General features: G+C 39.7%; 3 protein-coding genes and 1 long non-coding RNA gene across 5 annotated transcripts; 3 read left to right on the top strand and 1 right to left on the bottom strand.

Annotated features, from left to right (window-relative positions):
• The first annotated feature begins 671 nt into the window (after positions 1-671).
• LOC6529487 lies at positions 672-22,323 on the top strand. Its single transcript, XM_039372240.2, is given in 7 exon segments — positions 672-1,302; positions 4,165-4,721; positions 12,412-12,620; positions 13,849-13,984; positions 18,727-18,989; positions 20,297-20,447; positions 20,988-22,323. Coding segments are annotated over 6 exon segments (1,230 nt in total). The 5' UTR covers positions 672-1,302; positions 4,165-4,645; the 3' UTR covers positions 21,383-22,323.
• LOC26534621 lies at positions 9,701-10,193 on the bottom strand. 2 transcript variants are annotated; one of them, XM_039372242.2, is made up of 3 exons: positions 10,099-10,193; positions 9,897-10,049; positions 9,701-9,837 (listed from the first exon to the last, which is right to left on the bottom strand). In XM_039372242.2, the coding sequence occupies exons 1-3, from the start codon at positions 10,136-10,138 to the stop codon at positions 9,737-9,739; spliced, it is 294 nt and encodes a 97-aa protein (XP_039228176.1). In that variant the 5' UTR covers positions 10,139-10,193; the 3' UTR covers positions 9,701-9,736. The 2 variants fall into 2 exon arrangements, with proteins under 2 accessions (XP_039228176.1, XP_039228175.1); XM_039372241.2 differs by having other exon boundaries at positions 10,104-10,189.
• Positions 12,790-13,545, top strand: LOC26534798 (trigger factor). The gene has a single exon (XM_015197359.3). It carries the CDS (start codon positions 12,901-12,903, stop codon positions 13,354-13,356), a length of 456 nt encoding a protein of 151 aa, XP_015052845.1. The 5' UTR covers positions 12,790-12,900; the 3' UTR covers positions 13,357-13,545.
• On the top strand, positions 16,648-17,609 carry LOC120321027. Its single transcript, XR_005560585.2, has 2 exons — positions 16,648-16,881; positions 16,936-17,609. It is a non-coding gene; the product is annotated as an uncharacterized LOC120321027 (long non-coding RNA).
• Positions 22,324-22,503: the final 180 nt, after the last annotated feature.

The following is a 22,503-nucleotide window of genomic DNA, read 5'->3' as shown; positions in this document are numbered from 1 at the left end:
AACATCATCTCTGGGTTTATTTGGAGGGGCAAGCGATGGAGTATTTGCACGAAGAAAGTTCTACTAATTTGCTGTATTTTTGTTAGGATCTTAAATCTTAACTAGTGATTAAATAAACGTATCACTACATTACATCCGCTTGCGTAGTGCAACTGGACTACCATATGCATCTCCAGATAATCATGGCATTAAAATAACTAATAACTTTTTTAATATTGCTCAATAAGAATAAAATGAAGTTGATGAATTTTAAATCGCAATTTTCAGTTTGGCCCAAAAATGGCATTCTGTTGTGCTGCTGTTAAAATTCAGCTGACCTGTAAATTTCCCACTATTTCTGCTGCCCAAGCTATAACATCCATACTGTTAGATGGGCTAACATATCTGTTAAATTACATGTGTGGAATATGGAATTGAAACAAACCAACCGCGAGCTCTCTCCCGCCTTCTCTTACTTTCTTTCCGGACAAAGAGAGAGAGCTCTCTCACGGTCGTAACTCGCAACCTCAGACAATGCGAACCAGTTTGTGCGTTCTAGTCGCTTTTTATCCTGATATCCGGTCGTCGTTTTTCAGTTCGGGAATTGGCTCGTGTGTGTTTTCGAGTGTGCGGGGGTCTGCAGGGGTGTGCGTGTTGGGCGCCAAGTAAAAACCAGGTAATAAGGAGAGCGAAGCTTTTAGTCTTGGTCGGTTATTGGTGCTGTGTGGTTGGTGAAGGCGACACAAGTCCGTGTGGCGGCAAAGTTCTCGATTCTCGATTCTCCGTTCCCGATTCTCCGTTCTCCACTCCAGTTTGCTCCAGTCCCCGAGTCCTGAAAATCGCGATAAAACCGAGGACACTCGTGCGTACGTGCGATTGTGTGAGTGTTTCATTTGCCAAGGTGTGTGTGCTTGTGTTGCAGTGAGATGGCAAATTATGAATAAAATGTAAGCGAAAGTAAGGAGAAACAAACTAAGTCCACTGCAGTTGGGTGAAAGAAAAGAAAACTAATCCCCCTCCCAGTTGAAATCCACGAATTTATTCTCATCAGCGAGTGGAACTTTCCCATCTCTTCCTCCTTAGTTTGACAAATTAAAATGCATAAATTATGAACGAAAGTACCGTTACGTGCGTGACAACCAATCATTTGTTATTATTATGCACGTGGGCCAGCGCCAACAAAAACGGTGAGAGAGCGAAAGGTAAACTTGGCTAAAACACTGTCGCCCACAAAAACGCCATCCCACTGAAGTTCTCTAAAGTTCTCTGGAAAAATAGCGCTAAGCCAAAAACAAAAGAAAGGCATCGCCGGCAAGGCAATAAGTGAGTATTATGCGACATACAATTTCGCTCATATTTCTTAAGGGATTTTTCAGGACAGATAGAGAGGGAAACACACCAACGTAGCAACACACAAATTGTAACTTAAAGTTTTATTAACTTGGCGCGGACCTAGGGGCCAGTTCAACTTGTGCACACGCCTCAGGTGTCAACATAAATTATTATAATTATGAAATTCTATAGCCGGATACGGGCCAACAGCAATATACTACGGGCAAGGGACAGCCAAGGACACAATAATATCGACTAACCAGAAGTTGTTGCTAAACTGTAAGCTTGCAAGGCTTTGTTGTATTTTTAAATTATTTTTTAACATGATTATATCATAAATTCTTAGTCCTTTGGGAGGTGATATCTATGATGAGCACATTACTTAAAAAACTTACGAATTAAATTGACTGGTCTGATACCCATTAAATCACGATTAAAGGTAGTTGCATTAAAATATGTTAACAGGAAAATACGACACAATAGATCCTATAATTTTGACCACAGACGTGTGGACACCTCCATTTTCCGCCATATGTTTGAAATGCCCGTACAATGCCAATTAATTTGAGTTGCCGAGCTGGGACATTCTCTGTCCGGTCTTTGAGTTATGGGCTTTCATTAGTCTCATTTAGATCAGGGCGAGTCGGGGGAAAATCAAGGAAGCGGGAAGAAAACTCCTACCAGCACATTCTTAAATTGCGAAACTCTGCCAGAGGTCAGTTCCATGGCTCGCTGACCCTTATGGCCTTATCAATTGACACTTAAAACTCAAATATTGCGATAAATAAAAAGATTACCACCCTCGTTATTGAGGGAAACATATTTTTCAGTTTCATGTAATTTATCTCATCCGCTCTGGATTTAATGGTTCAGGTCTTGGCAAATACTTTTCTTATTTATTATGATGTCATATTTTTGGAACGTGATGGACTGCTCAATAAACGTTTAAATTTAAAACGTTCAATAAATTTAAAAAAAACGTTACTTTTTTTATTATATAAAGAAGAAGTCTCAAATGTTATAATAATTAAGACTTCTAAAAATTAAAAATTTCTTTTTATATGCTTGCAGATGCTTTAATAGCATAGCACAGTTGTGGCTTAAATTTTAAAGCCATTCTCAGGTCCGTAGAACTAACGTCAAGGGCTGTTCAAGGCCCCAGAACTCGCACACATACCAACGCAATACCCACAATGGGTAACACACACACAAGCACGCAGAGGGCAATGCCAGTCATTCAGTCAGTCAGGCATTCAGTCAGTCAGTCAGTGAGGCATTTCTCGTATGGCCATTCAGTCAATTCTTCATACGGCATTCAGAGAGCTCTCGTTGGAGGCGCTTAAGCCCCAAAATTCCCCTTCTCCTTCATCGCCCCCAAAAAGTGTGTTTGTGAGTGTTACAACGAGCTATTGGACATGGCCTTATAGGCAAATCTTTTTAAAGCGCTGGACAAAAAACTCTTCCACTAGGGGATTCTAACCAAAATGAATTTAAGAAGGAAAATCTAGGAGCTATGATTTTAAAGATGTGAGTGACCTGCGGTGTCTAAGTCCGCTTAGACCTTGCTCTCCGAATATTTGCATATTTAACAAGCCAGTACCAGGCCTGCCACATAATTAATTATGCAAAAGACTCGGCTCAGGAGCCAACATCAAGTATACGCAGCGTGTGTGCGCTCAGGGTCCGACTCGACTATTTTGCATAAGCCACTCACCGTTCGACATGTGACTCAGTGTATGCGTGTCTCTTAAAATAGATGACAACAAGGTGCTAAAATTATTCATGGCCTCTAATTACAAAACATGATTTCGGAAAACTTTCTGCCCAAAAGGCTTTCACAGATTTTTCCCCCAAGTGCCTTGGATGCTTGCCGAGAGTTTTTGGTTTTAATTGATTTTATGCAAATTTAATTCTGCCTACCCGAGAACAATTACACATTTTCGGGCCATACAATGGTATTGTTAATTTATGCCTTTGCTCAATGATTTTTGGGTCTGAGCTGTGGGCTTTGCCTTTGAGCTTTCGCTTCGGAGGGCATTTAATTCAAATTAACAGTTATTGGCCATAAATTGTATGATTAATTCATTTGGTTTCTTGTTTCTATGCAATGACAATTGTAAGCGACTGTCTTTGTTGGCTTCAGGACATTGGCAGCTGGAATGTTGAGCTATGAAGAAGACTTACTCAGTGCGAAATTCAAAAATTTCATGCAGTATTTAGGCAACTCGCAATTTAAAATAACTTTTGAAATGATATGTAGACAGAAAAGATCAAATTCAGAAGGTGCGTTTTAAATACTCGTTAAAGGAGTTTAAAAGGATTATTTAGCAGGTAATTATGCGTTACAAAATGGTCAAAAAATTAAAAAAAGCCAATCTATTACCAACTTTCCATATACAAATATATTATACGATTTCTGTGGTGCAATGATCGCTAAATTAGGAATAAATAAATACGAGTTGAGTTAGTTTTACGCAAACCTGAAATATAATCCCTTTACCGTTCCAATAAAATATTGTTTTAATGAAACTTTAAGATTTAATACTATACGGATGACTGCAGAGACAAGAGCCAACACAGGTCCAAAAAAGGGGGAATTAAAATAGCTTCGAGTTTCCAAATATATAAATTTTATGGGGCCCAGAAGTGGATACCGGTTACATTAATTGGCAGCCAAAAATAGAACCAAAGAAAATGACAAATGACTTTTCCTGGTACCAATAAAGGCCATTATACGCAAATCAAACCACTCAGGCCAATGATTAAATAATAATAGAACAACTTAATTGTTTGACAAAACCGAGCTTTAACCAAGATAAATATTATACATTTTATTATTTATTCTATTTTCAGATGGTCTTAGGCGAGTTTTGCTGATATTTCAATTAAATTCAGTGCGTTGGGAGACACAAAAAATAACGAAACAGGAAACTACACCGAAAAAGGAAACGAGACTGCGAGACAAATACAAATAGTGGCAGGATATAACATGTAAATGTGACTGGCCATAGATGTCTCTGTGTGGGCGAATGCTTAATAGGAAAAGCAAATAGCAACGAGCTCATGGAAAATAAATATAAATAAGCCAACGACAGCGACAAGCAAAACAACAAGAAAAGCAATTGGTTGACGCTTTCCCTCGTTGGCGGTCAAGGAAAATTTATTGCATTGCACAAATGAGACATGAAGAAAACGCAAACGAATGAAAGGCAAACATAGAAAAGCGCGAGCATGGACAAGAAAAATAACCGAAAATTCCGCAACAAATTGAAAAACTAAAGTTTTAGCAGAAGCAACTAACAGGGAAACGCAGAGTGTGAAAAGAAAACACAGCATGGATCCTGCAACAAACTGTCGATATTCATTAGCCTATGGCGCCCTCATCTTTTTGCTGCTCCAGCTATGCTTCGGTAAGTTTTAAGCTTACACACTTGTTCCCTCTAAATGCAATTCATAATCACGTATTTCTCTGCGAGATAACTTATTTGAAATTCATTTAATAATCGATACTGGAGAGCCTGCCAAGACTTTGTTAAGTTCAGAAAGTCATGCGCAAAGTCAAGGCAGTCAGGTCGTGAGGATAAATCCTTCCTTAAAATCCCTTCAGCTCTCAAGACCTCGTAAAGCCTTTAATAAACAGCAAGTTTGCTACTGCCACCACCGCCTCTTATTTATTTTTAATTAAGTTCAACAAACTGCTGAGCAAAAACTAAACAAAATTAACTGGCAAACAAGCGAAAGTTGCGGTTAACCACAAGGGAGAATTAGCAGAAGACTTTTGATTTGCGGAGATAATGAAGATGTCGATTGGAGTTTACTGAAGTCCCTAAATATCCTCTTCAAATGGTAAAGGGGTTAGAAAGAACGATTTTACTATAGGTTGCAAAAGAAAACCAGTAATACTTGTACACAATTTAAAACGACTGATTCCTTTCCATGAAGCGGAATATGGTTTTAGTTTTTGCTGAAAAAGAATATCAGTTTTATTACAGCAAACAAAACTTGCGGATGACTGAACCATAAATTAAATTCACTTAGTTGCGCATCCTTTTTTGGCGCCCACCGCAATTAATATATTTTATTAATATTAATTTTTTGTGTGTGTGCGAAAACCTTCAACTTAATTAGCTTGATTGCCGAGTGGCAGAGCAAAAAACAAAAAAGATATCTATATATGTATAGAAAACACCAGTGAAACTTTCCTGCTGCCGCATTTAATTAAATAAATAAACATGCTCAAGTTTTTTTTTGCCATTTCCGCTTCCGCTTCCCTTTGCGGCTGGGTTGTCAAAGCAAAAAAGTTTCTGCGGCAGATCCGTGTTTACTATTTAACTTAGCTTTCCTTCCACGCTCAATTGCGACAGCAGAGCGAAGTAATAATAATGACTGACAAATACAATTTCTGTCTAGACAAACGGGGGACACTGAAATGATTATTATTTGCGGGCACTTAGCCGACTTGGGTTTGAGCGAGCGCTGCCTGAATTATAGATAGAAATCTTATTTTCCTATTATGGGGTCACGTACGCATGCCGCACAAGGGGGAAAAAATTGGGGAAAACTGGGAGCGAGCAACAAATAATGAAATTAAGTTAACGTGGCGCACACTTCTGGCCAAATTGTAACTAACAAAGACCGAGCACCGATGTCCGATGTACGATGTCCGATGTAGAGGGAGGTACACATTTATTGGCAGCACATGAAACTAATGTTGAGCGACACGCACTCCCCTCTTTTCCCACCCTCGGCACTCTCCACACTTCCAATATCTTCCGATATCCCCTTTGATTCAGTTAATGAAAGTTCCTGCAGACGGCAAACACTCGAGGTTCCTTCGAGTGGAGTTTATTAAAGATTTCGCTTGGCTTGCAAAGGCATCATAAATACCTATAAGGATTATTAAGTGCCTTTCCCAGCGATTAGGCTGAGTTAAAGTGTTCTTGAGGGCCCATCGAAGGGTCCGAAGTGGGGAGGTGCGAACAGATTGTCGGCTTACGTGTCGGCTTATTGGCCATCAGCATGAATAGTAAAAAGGTTGAATTCAGTCTTATGAATTCCCCTTATTAAAGTCTATTCGTAATTATATTACAAATGTATGACAGCAATTTGACACTATATTTAAAGCATATGCAGGCATTCTTTCTTAATTAAATTATCATAATTTTTTGGCAATCAGTACTATGATTAATGATTGAAGTTCGTGTATTTATTTATGTGTATGCATGTGAGGGATAATTTGCGACTTATGCATTGACATCTTTGATATTATTTCGCTTGTCAGGCAAAGTGAACTTTAATTATATTATTCCAGCTGTGCCTGGTTGGAGTAATTTAATTGATTTTCTAATTAAAGAAAATAAAGTGCATTATGCATGTCCCTTTGATAGACGATCCACCTTGGCCTGGTTAATTTTATGCAGTAGGTATTTCTCGGATTGATGACTAACTGAATTGGAGGTAATTATATGGAATAATATAGCCCCTGCATAATGAATGGATTTGTTGACACACAAATGTCGAAGGATTAAGCTTGTAATCCATACAGCAGTCGCATATTGCGCTTTTCACAGTGCTTACAAATGACAGTCGTAAGTTTGTAACAAAATTCTTTTAAGTCAAGTCGATATCGCAACTTTGCGACTTTATGCGCCCTGCGATTAATAGTCTAACATGAAACAGACTCAATGGGATTCGATCGATTGTTGCTAAGTTTTTAGCATCTCTCATCTTTCCCCTTACGTTATGGCGTATATTTTTTGTTTTTCCCTGCTGTTTTCTTTCGTTTTGCGAAATATGCAAATGAAAGTGCGCCTGCAATGCAGCAAAAACTGAACTGAGTTGAGCTGAGCTGAGCTGACAACTGGGAGCTGTTGGCTTTGGTGGCCAGAAGGGGTTAAGGGGCGTTGGGCCGCCCAGGGGGAGTGGCAGACGTGCTCCCGTTTTCCCGCTGCAATGACAACGACCAGGACAACGAGGATGCACTAGTCGTCAAAAGGAAGTGGAAAACGTTAATAGCAACGAAGAATTTAATACTCTTGAGATATTTTTAAAGGGAAAGGATCGGATAACAATGATCTGCTTTCGAAATATTAAGCGATACCTACATGCATCCAAATTTATCTATATCCATACAAGATATATAAAATGCATTGCAATCAAATCAAAAGTATAAAAAGAATGCTTTTGGTTTGACAATTACATAATACATGTGCCTGCATTGGGCAACAATATTTAGTAAAAGAATCCTTATTTAGATATGTAAAAAGGATATTAAGTTTATGCACTTATTCTTTTCACTAATGAGAAAGGATTACTTTCGAGACTCAAATTACAATACCCTTTCCAAGAGTATCGCGTCGAGGCTGAGACTGAGACTGCAGCTGAAATAAAGAGGGGACCGGACTCTAAACTAGACAGAAAGACAGACGGAGCATAGGAGGAGGGGCAGGCTTAAGAGGGGGAGACCAACTTCCGCCTCTGATTGCAGATTAAGCACGTTCTAGGCGACTGACTTGGCTGGCAAGAGTGGTTATGGTGAATCTGCGGAGGATGCAGGCGGGGATTGATGCGTATTGACGCTGCTGGCGTCTGCGAAACATTGGAAAAACATCTTTATTTGCTCAAAGCTCCGTATCCGGACCCGCAACGCCGCCCACAACCCCTGAAAACCCATGGGTAAGCTCTCGAACCCAGCCGCATCATAATTTCCTTGTCTCCTCTGTGCTGTCTGGAAAAATTTGCATTGTAAGTGAAGCCTTGGCCGGGCCGTAAATTCTTGGCTTGGCAACCTTCCGCACAATGGCCTCCCTTATGTGGGCCGATTTTTCAATGGACTCTAATAAAATTAATTGCATTTTGCATTTGCCAGTTGCCAGTTGCCAGCTTTATTGATAGGAGGAGCGAAATAGGGGAGTAAAATCCAGGCTGAGCTGAGTTGAGCTCATGTGACAGTCAGATGTGAATTGAAAATTGCAATTGCTTTGCACAGAATTTTCCGGACTTATTTCCCGAATGATCAAGGGGAAACAAGTGCCGAGATTGATACACAAAGTTTGCATTGTGTAACCAATCCGCTTCAGTGAGTTGGTATCCTCGTAATTTGACTGCAAAATGGTCTCTATGCCAAATATTAATTCTCTTGTATGTTTGTTTTGTGCCGTTTTCAAGCAAAATTCCATATAGCGTTAAGTATTTGTGACAAAAATAGGAGCATTTAAAAAAAATGCAATTTTAAATTTCCTATCGCACCCCTTCACATAATTGGTTATTTGTTTCTTCTATAGGGAAATGTCAATTTAAAAAAAAAATTTTTGTGCATACAGATGAATTTAATTGATATGTCCGTTCTACAAATTCATCAACCGTCCCAGATCAATTGCCCGACAAGTTTCGCCTTTAAAATCGACCGCCCTCAAACTTTGAAAAGTTCATTAGTTACTTATGAAGAGCACCCGCTGGCACAATGTTTAGGCTACTAAGGACATTGCTCACCCCATCAGAGAACCATAATGATATGCAAAGCTAAACTTTGGCAGTAAAGTTCTGCACTTGACACCCATCCCCAGCAATTTTGGGCTCCCCCTAACATTGAATTAGATTTCGAGCACAACTAAACCTCAAAAAGAAACTCATTTCGGTAAATGGGGGTGGATAACTTTTGTCTGTGGTTGACATTTGTTGCCCTCGGGTGGCAAATGAAATCATTTAAAAATCAACAATAATTAAGTAGCAAACTTTTGTCTGTGACGCTTCGTTTTAAGGTGAGCCGAAGAAAGTGGTGAGTGATCCCTTTTCGGCCATATCTATGACGTTTACACGACATCAAATGGAAAACTTTCCGGCTGTGTCAGGCGCACAATCCTAACTTGGCTTTCTGGCATTGGCTTTTCTCAATTAAGTTAAATGACAAAACTTTCCAATTTCTGTCTTATTAATTAGCTGCTGAAGGCCTACAATTGCGCACTTGAAAATTTTCAAAGCAACACACAGATTTTGCCATATAAATGAGTAAACACCTCTTACTAAAGCTAAAAACTAGCGACGACTAGTACTAACGTACAAAATTTGGAATATCTACTTTTTTTAAGAAAATTTATATTTTGATTATATGTTGTAAAAAAGGTGTCTATTGAAAAGGATTTTAAATAATATTTCTGTGGGTTATGTCAACAGCCGAGTTAGTCCCGATTTTTATTTTGTTTACTATTATCGCTTTTTCTCCTGTACCATATAATTTTTAATTGGTATGCGATCTCTTTAGTTTGTGTCTTTCAATTGGTGTCGTCTTTGCACACTCTTCTGGTGCGATTCGTCACTACGTGGAATGCTGTTCACAGTGATTACTTTGAGTAAGGACTCTTGGAACGAATTAATTTTAAAAAACTATTCATTTCTGACAAACATTTTAGTATTTGCTTAGGATATTTTATTTGGAAGTATTATCAAAAGTTTTTCCTGATAAATAATTTTTGTATGGGCACTTTTGTTTATCCTTCGGACAGGGTCCGCTTATAAATGATTCAAAAGCTGCAAGTACATATAATAAATATCTATAGTTTAATTTGTATATTTCTACTGTAACCCACTCGCTTGGTTTTTATGGTAAAAAACATTTTTATGCAAGTCTAACAAGCATTTGCTATTCAGTGTGAAACCGCAATCCTCATGTACAACACAAATTGGATTGTAATCAAGAACGCAATTTGCTATATCACTCCGAGCAATTGTCCCACTGAAAGCTGCAAAAGAAACAAATTATTGAAACCCAAAGAACTTTTAAAAGCCAACCAAACAGAAGAATTGAAAACAAGCCTTCATATCGAAACATTTGAAATACAATAGAACTTTAAATAACGAATGGCCCGAAGAGGGCATCGGGGTAATTAGAAATCTGGCAATTTGGTTAAGGCGTGGGATCAGAAAGTGTTACGGTTGATTTTTTACATTAAGTTTAAAAATACAATTATTGGACTATTATGGGACCATACAGCACACAATTTAACCATAGCGTTCGCAATTATTTCGTTTTAAATTTTACAGTGGCTCTAAAGTAAGCTTAAAAATGCACAAAAAATGAGAATTCCTCAAAGTCACTGGCCGGCTAAAGCTCCTTAGAACATTGTTGTGCCTCAAGGATGTTTTCATAGTGGTTCCTTAAAAATTCTCTTACTTCGCGAAGAAAAAGGAGCACTGAGGAGCCTTCAGTGTCGGCGGTCCTTTGTGTGATGGCCTTTTGGCAACGCACTTTGTTTGTCTACCGCCAACGGAGCAGCAGTAAACAAACTACTGGAGAGTGCAAAATGCTAAATTATACTTAAGCCGCACATACACAGGTGAAATACACTCGTAGATTGCACAAAGTGTCCGCCAAAGCGGAGCCACGCACCGGCCGGAAAAAAAGAACTCAAACGACGCCGACGTTGCCTCCGCCGCCGCAAAGCGGAAATGCACTCAAAGGGGCAAAGCCCACGGAACGGCGTGGCACGAGCACCACGCCCACTTCCCGGTAGCCCAGCATTTGCCCCATCATCATCTACGTCGTCATCGACTTCAATGGCGGCGGCTCTTCTTTTTTCTGCCTTTCTGCATTGTGCTTTCTGTTTGTTTGTTTGTTTGTCGCTGCGTTGGTTTAACTACCACAGAAAGCATGAAATCGGAAAACTGGCCGAGCTCAAAACATTTAGTACCCTGTAAAGACACCATATAAAGCTTCTTTAAAAAAACGCACAAGGCCTCATCCTTTTGGGCAATTAAATTGAGCCCTATATTTAGGCACACGTCATTTTTGTCTTTCGAGCCGCCAACACTTGTATTTTTAAACATTATTGCTTTGTTATTTGTGAGCCCGTCCAAAAATAAACTTCGAAAGCTGTTGACGGACTTAATGCTAAGAGTGGGATTTTCTTTGAGTTCTATTTCTGAATTGACAGCGAGAATATGTGTTTACCATGGCTTTAATTGAGCCCAAACATGGCGTTGATTATTGTATAAATTGTATAAATTGGTTCGAGAATTACATTAGTATGAGGGGTGAATAAGTAAAGGTCTTGGTTAATTTACCCTTTTGTATTTTGTGACGCAAGACATTCCAATTGAGAGTGAGTAGAGTTAAGCCTTTGAAAGTTAGGAATATTTAATGAATTGAGGACTTGTTTGGTAATGATATTACAAGTCAATACAATACAATACAATACAAGTCAAACAAGGCCTCTCATAAGCTAAGGTATTTTAATGAACGATTGGCTTGAAAAACGAAATTAAACACAAACAGGGCATTTTATAGTTCTTTAATTTATTTTGGAAATTTTATTTACCATTTTTTTTTTTCTTTAATAACAATATTTACTTTGTTCGTTTAGAACGCTACAATATGAAGAAAGAAAAAAATAACTTTTCCGTCCCTCACCCGTGGTACCCAAGTTGAAATGTTTTTAAAGAAGCATTTCAGCCCGCATAGATATACAGATTGTACAGAATCAGGCACATCCTAAATTCCTGTGGGATGGCTTAAGCAGCACAATCCCCTGCTCTACCACGGATTGCCCCACTTTCCGACTGCTCACTTTAGAGCTGCAATATTAATTTCATATCTCGATTTGCGTGACCCAAATTGCCCGCCCAGTTGCGAGCGGGCGTACTACACACAGTTTTCCGTCATTGTCTTGGGCTGTTAAATAAGTTGGCAACTTTTCATTTCTCTGCAGCATTGTCTCGAGTACTGAGTTATACTTTGCCGAGGCCCAAGAGCTTTCCACCGCCAGCACCCAGGCAGCATCTTTGCCTGGGAAAGAACTTTCCAACCAGGACACGTTGCTCAAGTTAGTCGCGTTCACTTTCTCTCCCAGCCAACTAACCATTGTGTTGGCAAAACAAAAGCGCATTGTTCTAGTCTGGGGGTGGCCTTTCTGGAGTGCAGTGAGTGGGGAGGCCTTTCCTTCGATTTCCTTGACTTTTATGCACTTGCTGCAAGTTATTTATGTCCTGCCACTGGCATTGAAACCGCTAACCAGCCCACGCCTAAGGACCTATTAAAGTCGTACACACTACGTCTGAATTTCAAGCAAATAACTCTTTGTCTCTCCTCCGCTTTTTGTCTTCCAGAATCCGTGGAATGCCTGACAATGACCGAAATCAAAATCCCCAAGCACATCATGCGCCACGAGGATGCCGTGCTCGGCTGCAAGTTCGATCTCGACGGGGAGTCACTGTACTCGGTCAAGTGGTACAAGGATGGCTTCGAGTTCTACCGCTATGTGCCCAGGGACATGCCCCCGGGCCAGGTTTTCCCGCTTCCAGGAGTGGATGTTGAGGTAAGTAATAACTGCAGTGGCTTTTAGGGACTCTCCATTAATTATAAATTGCGACCAAATTAGTAACAGCAATTTCATAAATATACTACAAAATCTTTTAAGAACTTACAACTTTGTTTTCAAATCATCAAAGATTTATTTCGTAAATTTGGCAAAGAGAAACATTATTTCAGATACAACTATCGGCGTTTATAGAATCCCTAGAAATAATTGTTAGGTTTGAAATTTTAGAATGTATAGTTCTTGAAAATTGTTTCATTAGATTTTGGCCGGGCTTAAAATGAGCAATAGAAAGTCAAAATTGGTGCAATCGCTGGAGGAGTCGGTGCCGCCCATCGATCACGAGGACGTCGTCCGTTTGATTGCTGACCAAATTCGCCAGCCTATGAGCGACACAATAGAAAGGAATTTAAGCAACAAGGAGAATCTAAGCATCTTAAATCTCGAGGATGCCATTAAATTCAGAGATTCGATGCGGAGCTTTCACGTCTCGCCCACTGCTGAATCTATAGATGAAGTGATGCCCGTGAAGGATGAGGATCTTGGGGAGATGCTGGAGTCCCTGACCGAGCTGATCCTTGGAGAGGAAGAGGATGAGAATGATGGCGATAATGATGATTATGAAGGGGAAGAGGAGGAGGGAGACGACGAAAAGAATGAATACGATGAAAAGGACGCGGATGATGACGACGAAAATGCTCCAAAAACCAACTCAAATTTAGGCTGGCTATTTTAGATAACTGGATACTTAGATAACTCCAGATGCATAGCATTAATTAAATTTCAAGTTAATTCTTAATCAGAGTTTGTTACTGGATATATGTACCTGTATTGTAAACTAATAGTAAACTCATAGTCCATTCTACTTTAGTAGGTGTGTGCATATATTGTACGTAACCTAGATTAAATGCAGACTGCAATATAACATGAGACTAATTCCATCCTTACTCGATATGTAAAAGGATATACTACACGATAACGGCCGCAATATCAAAGCTCCGTATCGTTGAGTGCTCAAATATTTGTTCAATAGCTATCTTTTAAGTTAAGGAAATCGACGTTGCCTATTTTTTAAACATTAAAATTAAATTTTATTATGTAAGCTCCTAAAGAATTTTTGTTTTCTGTTTAAGAAAATACAGTTTCCGTTTTATAGTACGTAAGTTTACGCGCTTTCACTTTTGTTTCTGCACTTAGTGACCCTATTTCCCTTGCGTTTTTCTTGCAGTTACAAAACTCGACGGACGTGGTCGTTGTCCTGCGCTCAGTTAGTCTTCAGTCAACTGGCCGATATCGCTGCGAAGTGTCCGGCGAGGCGCCTTCGTTTCAGACGGTTTCCGGTCACGAGGACATGATTGTTGTGGGTAAGTGAAAGTGGCCAAAAAAGTTGCCAGAGAAAGAGAGGGCGCAAGGCGAAAACAGGATGGATACATTTTAGGGCGAAAGAGAGGGACAGCTAGAACTTGGCGGAAGAAAAGCGCTAAGATTAATTGCAGCAAGGGAACTAAGCGACGAAAAGTAATCTGTTATTGAGCAACAAAAGCTGTCTCTTTCTCGCACAAGCCACTCTCTCTCTCTCACTTTCCAACACACTGTCTCTTTCTGACCCTCTACGAAAATGTATAAAATATTTCACATTTATTTAGTTTATGCCCGGCATTGTTTCTCGCTGCGATTTACAAATTCTCGAAGAAAACCTGTGCCAAAAAAGCCAGCGGGCTCAGAGAAACAGAGATAGGGATGGCGGGGTGAAGGGAACGGAAGGATTTCGGCCATCCTTTTTCCTGGTCGACACAGAGCTTTAATGTGTGTGTGTTCTTTGTATTGTATGTTTTCCACTGGCAAATTGCCCATGTACGTGATGCAATTCTGTTGCTCACTACAACTCGGGATTTTTACACAGCGCCAGGCTCGGTCTCCATCTCTCTCTTTCTCTCGCCATCGTACCTCTCTTTCGCCCAGTCTGCAACTTAATTTGAAATTTTTGCGCAATCCAACCAAACATGGCGTAAAAATATGGCCGAACGCAATATGAAAAACTGTTGCGGATGAAAACTTAGAATAAAATGGAATACGAGCAGGATTCTTTACCGAGGTCTTTAAGATAAGCTTAAATTGGATCGGAACAGAAAGAAAACCATGTAAAAAGAGTTGAAACTAATAGAGTAATTTACCTTTAAATAACAAACTTTGTAAGTATTTAAAGTGCACTCTTATTATCAAATCATAAACAAACCTGGTAGGCCAATCCAACCAAAATCATCCATCTATCCTCGAAGAGGATTTGGTGCGTAGGATAGGGACACATCTGACCCAAATACTCAAATGGTAAGCCCCATTTCGATGACGATGTTTAACAACAACCGCAGTCAGCAGTCAGCACAATTGCTTGAAAACGGTTAATTTCACCTTCATTTCCGTCCATTGAAATGTTGAGATTGTTCCGGTGAGAGGCTATCAAAATTGGTGTATCGCATAATTAGGCTAACTAAATATTTCCTCGACTGGCGAACAGAGAGAGGGGCGAAAGTCCACCAATCGGAGCTTCCGTTTTCGGCTGGAAATTACTCAATTACGATTAGACTTTAATGAAGAAAAATCGGAAGAGAACGCATTCCCCTTGGGTTGATTACGAATGCCGCTCTTCGGTTCAGATGTAAGCGGATTAAATCAGAGCCATAATGACTATGACGATTTGCGGATCAATGAACCTAATGAATTTCTGGGCCAGGAGAAATGAAAATAAAATTAGTGCCATCAAAAGGCATTTGGAAAAGTGAGACAAATATGGTGCAGTGGAAATGGAAAAGAAACAGAGGATTTAGTACAATTAAATTGCGGTTTGGAAATCTGATTTGAATTGTCGAATTACTTAAAATTATAGATTGGTTCCATTATCTGCATTGTGGCCAATATAATAGCATGCAATTAGGGGGAAAAGCCTTTCAGTCTGCCAAATGCATTTGACCCACTTCCTTGGATTAGACAGCATCAACTGGGGAGTCAACATATGCGATAATTGCAGTGTACGCGAGGAAATTGAAAATGTGTGTGTGAGGAAAACGAGGCTTCCCCAGTTGGAAACGCGCCGTAAATGGTCGGAAAAGGCTGTCGTCCCCGTTCAGCTGCATATGATGGCCGCATCCGGTTGGGAAAATTGGTTAAACGTAATCTCTGGCAGAAATGCAGTTGCACATGTAGAAAATACTGGACCGAATTGGTAAAAAATTCAGTCTAAACCAACAATGCTAATCAATTAAAAAAGAAGGCAATTAATTACATTTCGCTTTTGTTTGTAATTTTTTAAATTTTATATATTTTTTTTTTAACACAAAACTATATTAAATTATTTCATTGACAATTAATTTATTTTTCATATTATATAATTATACCCGTTACTCGTAGAGTAAAAGGGTATACTAGATTCGTTGAAAAGTATGTAACAGGCAGAAGGAAGCGTTTCCGACCATATAAAGTATATATATTCTTTATCAGGGTCAATAGCCGAGTCGATCTGGCCATGTCCGTCTGTCCGTCCGTCCGTATGAACGCTGAGATCTCAGCAACTACAAAAGCTAGAAAGTTGAGATTAAGCATACAGACTCCAGAGACATAGAAGCAGCGCAAGTTTGTCGATTCATGTTGCCACGCCCACTCTAATGCCCACAAACCGCTCAAAGCTGCCACGCCCACACTTTTGAAAAATGTTTTGATATTTTTTTATTTTTGTATTAGTCTTGTAAATTTCTATTAATTTGCCAAAAAACTTTTTGCCACGCCCACTCTAACGCCCACAAACCGCCAAAAACTGTCAGTGTTGAAATTTCTTCTTCGCACATCCACTAGCTGAGTAACGGGTATCAGATAGTCGGGGAACTCGACTATAGCGTTCTCTCTTGTTTTATTAGTAGTTAGTTAGTTAGATGGAAGGCTCTTCTTCGCACATCCACTAGCTGAGTAACGGGTATCAGATAGTCGGGGAACTCGACTATAGCGTTCTCTCTTGTTTTATTAGTAGTTAGTTAGTTAGATGGAAGGCTCTCGTAGAAGCCCTAAGTTCCCGAGAGAAATAAGAAGGAATTAAAGAAAAAAAAAATTGTAGTTAGCCATTAGTAGCCTTTTCTAAAAAAAAAATACGTTGGTGGGCCTAATTTCCCACCCACTGAAGAAATGCTACAAGTCCCAGCAACTCGTTCCTTTTCAATCAATTGCGCTCCCTTGACCCTTTTTGTGTGGATGCGTGGGCCAAAAAGCTATTATGGTGAAAAATGGTTAGTTTATTTAGGCATCCGATTTACTTAGATATTTGTTTCAGTTGCTCAATTGAATCCATTGTTCGTCAAAATTCGGCACAAAGAAAAACCCGTGGGCACGGCCCAAGCAAAACAAACTGGATCCATGTTGATCCCTTGTCTGAAGGACCTCGGAGGCAAACAAAGCCGGACAATGGCGGCCGAAGAATAAAAATGCCCAGCAATTATTACCAATTGATACTGGAGCGGAGCACAACAGGGGATATGTATAAGCCCCAGTCGCTCAGCCCACCGACAAGGGAAAATATGTTGAACAGTTAAGCAAATATTAAAGGGAGCAAAACGCAAAAGGAGTGCCACAAAATATCAACCTCTTAATCAATGTCAGGGGAGCGTAGAAATATTCGCTGAAAATAATAATTTATGCAGTTTAGTTCGGTTAAGCCGAACAATGGGAGGAAAAAATAGCAGAAAACACAAAGGATTTTGCCCGGAAGGGAAAAGCAATTTAGTTTGACCTTATTTGGCACACTACTGTGCAACAAAGTCACCTGGTATTGGATCTTCTATATTCTTTAATAGGTAAAACATAAAGTTGCCATAAAAATCGATCGACCCTAAAAAATGTTTAAAACTATATTTTTTTTGCAATTTAAGTTTTTCTGCCCGTCATCAGTTTATAAAAATAAAACGTTGCTGTTAGATCGTAATAATGAAAAAGGGTATATGATCAAAATTGCTTCACTGTGTAACCTTTATAAATTTTCTCAATCTTCTTTGGTTCGTATTTGGCAAAGTCCGGGAGCAATTATTGCCATTATTAAGAAACAGATGAAAAAGTGGGAAAGAAAAATTCTTTTGTGCGATAAACGTTGAAGTTTCCTTTCATTTTCCTAACTTTTCATCAATGCTGAACTATCGATTATGTTTAATTGAAGTTTCGCTTTAGTTTTGGTCGATTTTCACAGCTTTTGGCCAAATTGGCATGCTGCCAGTTGGGCCAGCAGACATGGCTCTGCTCTCCTGCCCCTTGATGCTGTCCTTTTGGGTCACCATCGCCATCTGTCCAGCAGATGCACTTCATGGCCAGGACCAACACTGTGACCTACAAAAGGCACACAACGGCAAAGAGATACAAATCAATTGCAACTATAACGTGCAAAGATTGCACACCGAGGAGATGCATTTCGACATTTTCGTATTTATATTATTTTCCCTTTTAGTTGAGCTTAAACTGCATTTGCATGTCCTCTTTGTTGCGAATGGGAATTGATTTAATTGCACAACTGATAGCTCACGCTTAACAGCTGGGTATGGAATTTGGCTGAAAACTAAAACCCAATTAAACATCAATCTTGTTTGGCAACAACAGCTTCATTTCAGATATGCGTTTTGTTTGCTTTTCTTTTCGGTTTTAGCGAAGAACAATTGGCTTAAATTTGAGCGAAATGAGCAATTTGGTAGTGTTATTGCATTTGTGATATTCTTGTTTTGAATTTTCAGACGCTGGCTTCTGAAGCTAATAAAATTTAAATTGCGAAGGGAACCCCCCAATCAGGGAAAATAATATTAAATTTATACTCTAATATGGTCAAATACAAACATTCGCAGACCAATACATAAAACAATTGCTAACATTGGAATTAGCCATTGGCCATAATATTTTCAGTTTTCAGTTGGAATAGCTATTTTTGCCAGCTGCTCGGTGATTATTTGAGACTTGATTTAGAGATAAAGCGAAATTTAGAGTCTATCTGATAAGAAAATCTAAAATTAAAGTTTGTCTGAATTCCCTCTATGATTAAAGAGCAATCCCCCTTATCCTAAGCCTCTGCTCTCTTCCGCTATTGCAGTGACCCCGAAGCACGGACCACAAATCACCGGCGGACAGCCGCGGTACCAACTTGGCGACATGGTCCGCGTCAATTGCACTTCGGCGCCATCCAGGCCGGTCTGCCATCTCAGCTGGCTGATTAACGGGATGCACGCGAACCGCTCCCTGCTGCGACCTTATGAACCGTTGATTGTGGGCCGCGAGGGGCTGGAGGTCGCCCGATTGGGCCTGGAGTTCCGGGTGAAGGGATGACATTTCAAGCATGGCGACATGAAACTAAAGGTGAGTTAGTGACGACGACTTCTCAATAAAGTTGAAAAATCTTTCATTTTTAAACATGATGGTATGATGTGAGAAGTTATGATATGATGGAATGGCTTTCTAGCAAAAATACACGTTAATATGGGAAAAATTAATGCAATAAATATTAACTTTAAATATGACACAATTTTAATTTAAAGTTAAGGGTATTCTATTTAAGGGTCACAATAAAAGTCCCCTCAAGAAGATGCGATAAGCTGCTTTTGGGCACAAGGACAGCCCATGAAAATTGATACATCATCAGCTATCCGTTTCATACATATTTGCCAGCGCACTGTTGCTGTGATTCAATTTGCGACAATATAACATGGCAGCTCATGTTGATTATTATCCATTCGGACCCAGTTGGCCAGCCACTCACCCACCGGCCATCACATCCCGCTGATCCGCTCCACCGCTCCGCCGAGCCACCAAACCACCCAACCACCCCAACCACTGCGAGTGCAAATGTGTGTTGAACAAGCCACAAAATTTCATGCGAACGCGGGAGGCAGATGAAGGGCTCTTATGACATGTATGCACAGTGGTTCCAAAAGAAGTCAATAATTAATTAATACTCACAATTCTAAATAAAAAACATTTGCGACCATATAAAGTATATAACGTCTTGATCAGTATCAAGAGCCGAGTCGATATAGGTATGTCCGTTTGATTGGCCGTTTATTCCGTCCATTAGCTTTTATTCTATTCTATTTTCATTTGATTGCATGTAGTATATATGCCGAAACATATCGGATCACATGGCTGCCTTAGGACTAATTGCTAAATTATAACTTAATTATACTAAACGAAAAATGGAAATATACCTTCCTTGATCACAAATTGTTCTTATTTGGTATATATTAGTTTTTCTTTTTTAATATATACATTCGTTTGCATACACTCTTGTGGATTCAATTTCCGTAGGATTACAAAATATGTTAATACTATGTGAGGACATGAGTTTCCAGAGGATCCACTGTGCAACGACCTCTTGGTCACCGTGTGGGCCACAGTCCGTTTGCATATGTGGTGGCGCAGGGTGTGCTGGTGTGCATACTTGTGTGTGTGCTGCGGAGATGTATGCGGGTCATTTTCGGGTTATTTGGATGTAAACGGGGGGGAGTTAATGAAAGCATAAAATTTTTACTACGTCGTCAAAAGAATGGCCAATCCGCCATGGTCCCCAATTCCCACAGCCCCCCACACATTTATCAATGTACACAGATTTGATGAAAGTTTTCCCTGCTCGTTCGTTCTTGCATTTCCCGGCCATAATCCGAATGCAGTGTGTCGCCAAAATCTCCTCCGTGTACTGGCAGAGCAACGAGGAAAGCGTGGAGAGCGACAAGCACCAGAGGATTCCCGTGCTGGAGTCGCGGGAGACGGTCATGTCCAAGTCCCGTCAGTCCATGGACAAGGCTCAGTCCTCGGTCGAAGGTGAGTGATCATCAATCATCCAGCGGTTAGTTGGTCAACAAGAACTGTGCACTCCAAGAAATAGCTATTGCAGTTGTCGTAAAGTAGAGTAAATTAGATTTTATAAAATGAATATTTTTCCTTATACCATTTTAGTCGTTGTAAATAACAAGTTTTATTAAATTCAAATATGCGAATTTGGAGAAGTTTTCCTAACAAAATATCTCTAAAGTTTTTTACATTAATAATCTAAGCCAATTTAATTAAAAAGTTATTATGGTCGTTCTGTACAAGAATGCAAATACACTTGTTTCAAGTATTCCACCAACTAAAGCCAATTTTCCGAATAAAGTGTTGTTCGTTACTATGATAATCAGATTAGGAATTTAGCTTTTGGTGGATCAGAAGATTAAAGTTAACTCAATCAAAATTGGAGTACCATTCCCAGTTTTGTTCGAGTACATCAGCAACAGTTGGGGCCACTATTGTGGCCAACCTTCCGCACCGCTCTCCATTTGCCATCCCCTCTGACCCTCTACCCGCTTTGATTCCACAAACTAGACAAACAACTGAAGAAGAGCCGACGCCCTGCTGCAGCAACTTCAGCGGCCGCAGCTGCAGCAGCAGCAGCAGCAGCCTCGTCCAGCGCTAGTAGAGCAACTGTGGCGCCATTTGGGGCGATGTGGGGCTCATCGGTGCCCTGGTCACGCATATTAGCTTCCAAATCAATTGCACGCATTTCCCTCTACGCGCTGCCAGTCTTAATAGCATTTCTCTGTAGCTTCCGCCCGGCAGTTGGGCAGGGATGTTGCTGTCAGAGGAGCACTGGCTGCCGTGGCAGCATCACAAGCAGCACAAGCAGCAACATCAACAGCAGCAACACGGGAAACAGCAGCAACATCAACAGGAGCCGCCTGTCTAGCCAATTAAGCGAGAAGGCTGTTCAGCGTAGATAACAATTAACCTGGAAGCAAATGAACAGTGGAGCCAGCCACTCGGCCTAAAACCCCATAGAGTTCTGTGTGTATATATTTCAATTTTTGTCACATCAAGTATACGCCGCGTGTGCGGCTCGCTTAACTAGTGTATGTACATATCAGTAAATCTACTGTACTTATATATTACACATTTATTAGTGAAGCATTGAAATGTCGTTGTTCCTCTTTGGCCTTTTTTGCTTGTCGTCTAAGGGAAAATGCTCAAAGTTGTTGGCTAAGAAATTGCTTTAAAAGTAAGAGGCAGTCAAATATTTTCAATGGAACGCATAACTGTATAAATGAACTCAAGTAAGTAGCCAAAGCCATAGAATTTAAGAAACTAACGTAAGACTCATAAGCTATTAAAATTTTAGGATAACAGCTGTACACATTGTTCTATTGAAAGAAAATAACAAATTTTCGATTAAGGCTCTGGTTTTAATTAAATCTTAGAATGTAATCTAGCCAACGAAATCCTAGAATGTATTTCATTTGGTACAAGAAAAACCATTTTAATATTATTGTCATATCTCATATAACGTATCAATTTCTCACATCGAAGTCTAAAAACTGTAATTACATTATTTTCATTTGTTCTAACTTTTTGTTGGAGGAAGTATGAATAATTTGTCTATTCAAGAACCTTTCCATAATCGAATGTGTGATGTTTATTTTAATGATTTTGCTGCACTTAAATGTATGGCGCACAACTTAAGGCATATCTCTGCTGAGAAAATCCTTTTCTCTCTTGAACGATGAACAGATGGTTAAGTGTTACCTAGACTAAGATCATTACTAGCGAAATCATATCCAACCATAGACAACTTAAGCCAAAATCCCTGTGTAGCGTAAAATATATGCGGATAATGAATGTTATTAAGTCTTTAAAGAAATAAAGAATGCAAAAAAAAAACAAATTAGATTGCCTGATTGTTGTTGGCACTGCCCCAAGGAAGTGACTGCCAACATATTTTCGAGGCCGCTGCTCTGTCTTGTAGAATACCGTGGAAATGTTGCGCGTTAAGTTGTATGGAAGACAAACTTCAGTAAGTATAAGTTGGTGAGATTGGTGGTACTACCGTTTTTTCTGATAATTACAT

This window comes from Drosophila yakuba, chromosome 2R (genome assembly GCF_016746365.2).
Source record: "Drosophila yakuba strain Tai18E2 chromosome 2R, Prin_Dyak_Tai18E2_2.1, whole genome shotgun sequence".
NCBI lineage: Eukaryota > Metazoa > Arthropoda > Insecta > Diptera > Drosophilidae > Drosophila > Drosophila yakuba.
Note: the sequence above shows the minus strand (reverse complement) of the source record. Positions and strands in the feature narration are given on the sequence as shown.

Coding starts and splice junctions, on each gene's coding strand:
- LOC26534621 (XM_039372241.2), bottom strand. CDS start 10,185: ATGCCCTCTTCGGGCCATTCGTTATTTAAAGTTCTATTGTATTTCAAA. Junction 10,050..10,103: donor GGCTTGTTTTCAATTCTTCT/GTTTGGTTGGCT, acceptor TTTCTTTTGCAG/CTTTCAGTGGGACAATTGCT. Junction 9,838..9,896: donor TTACCATAAAAACCAAGCGA/GTGGGTTACAGT, acceptor ATGTACTTGCAG/CTTTTGAATCATTTATAAGC.
- LOC26534798 (XM_015197359.3), top strand. CDS start 12,901: ATGAGCAATAGAAAGTCAAAATTGGTGCAATCGCTGGAGGAGTCGGTG.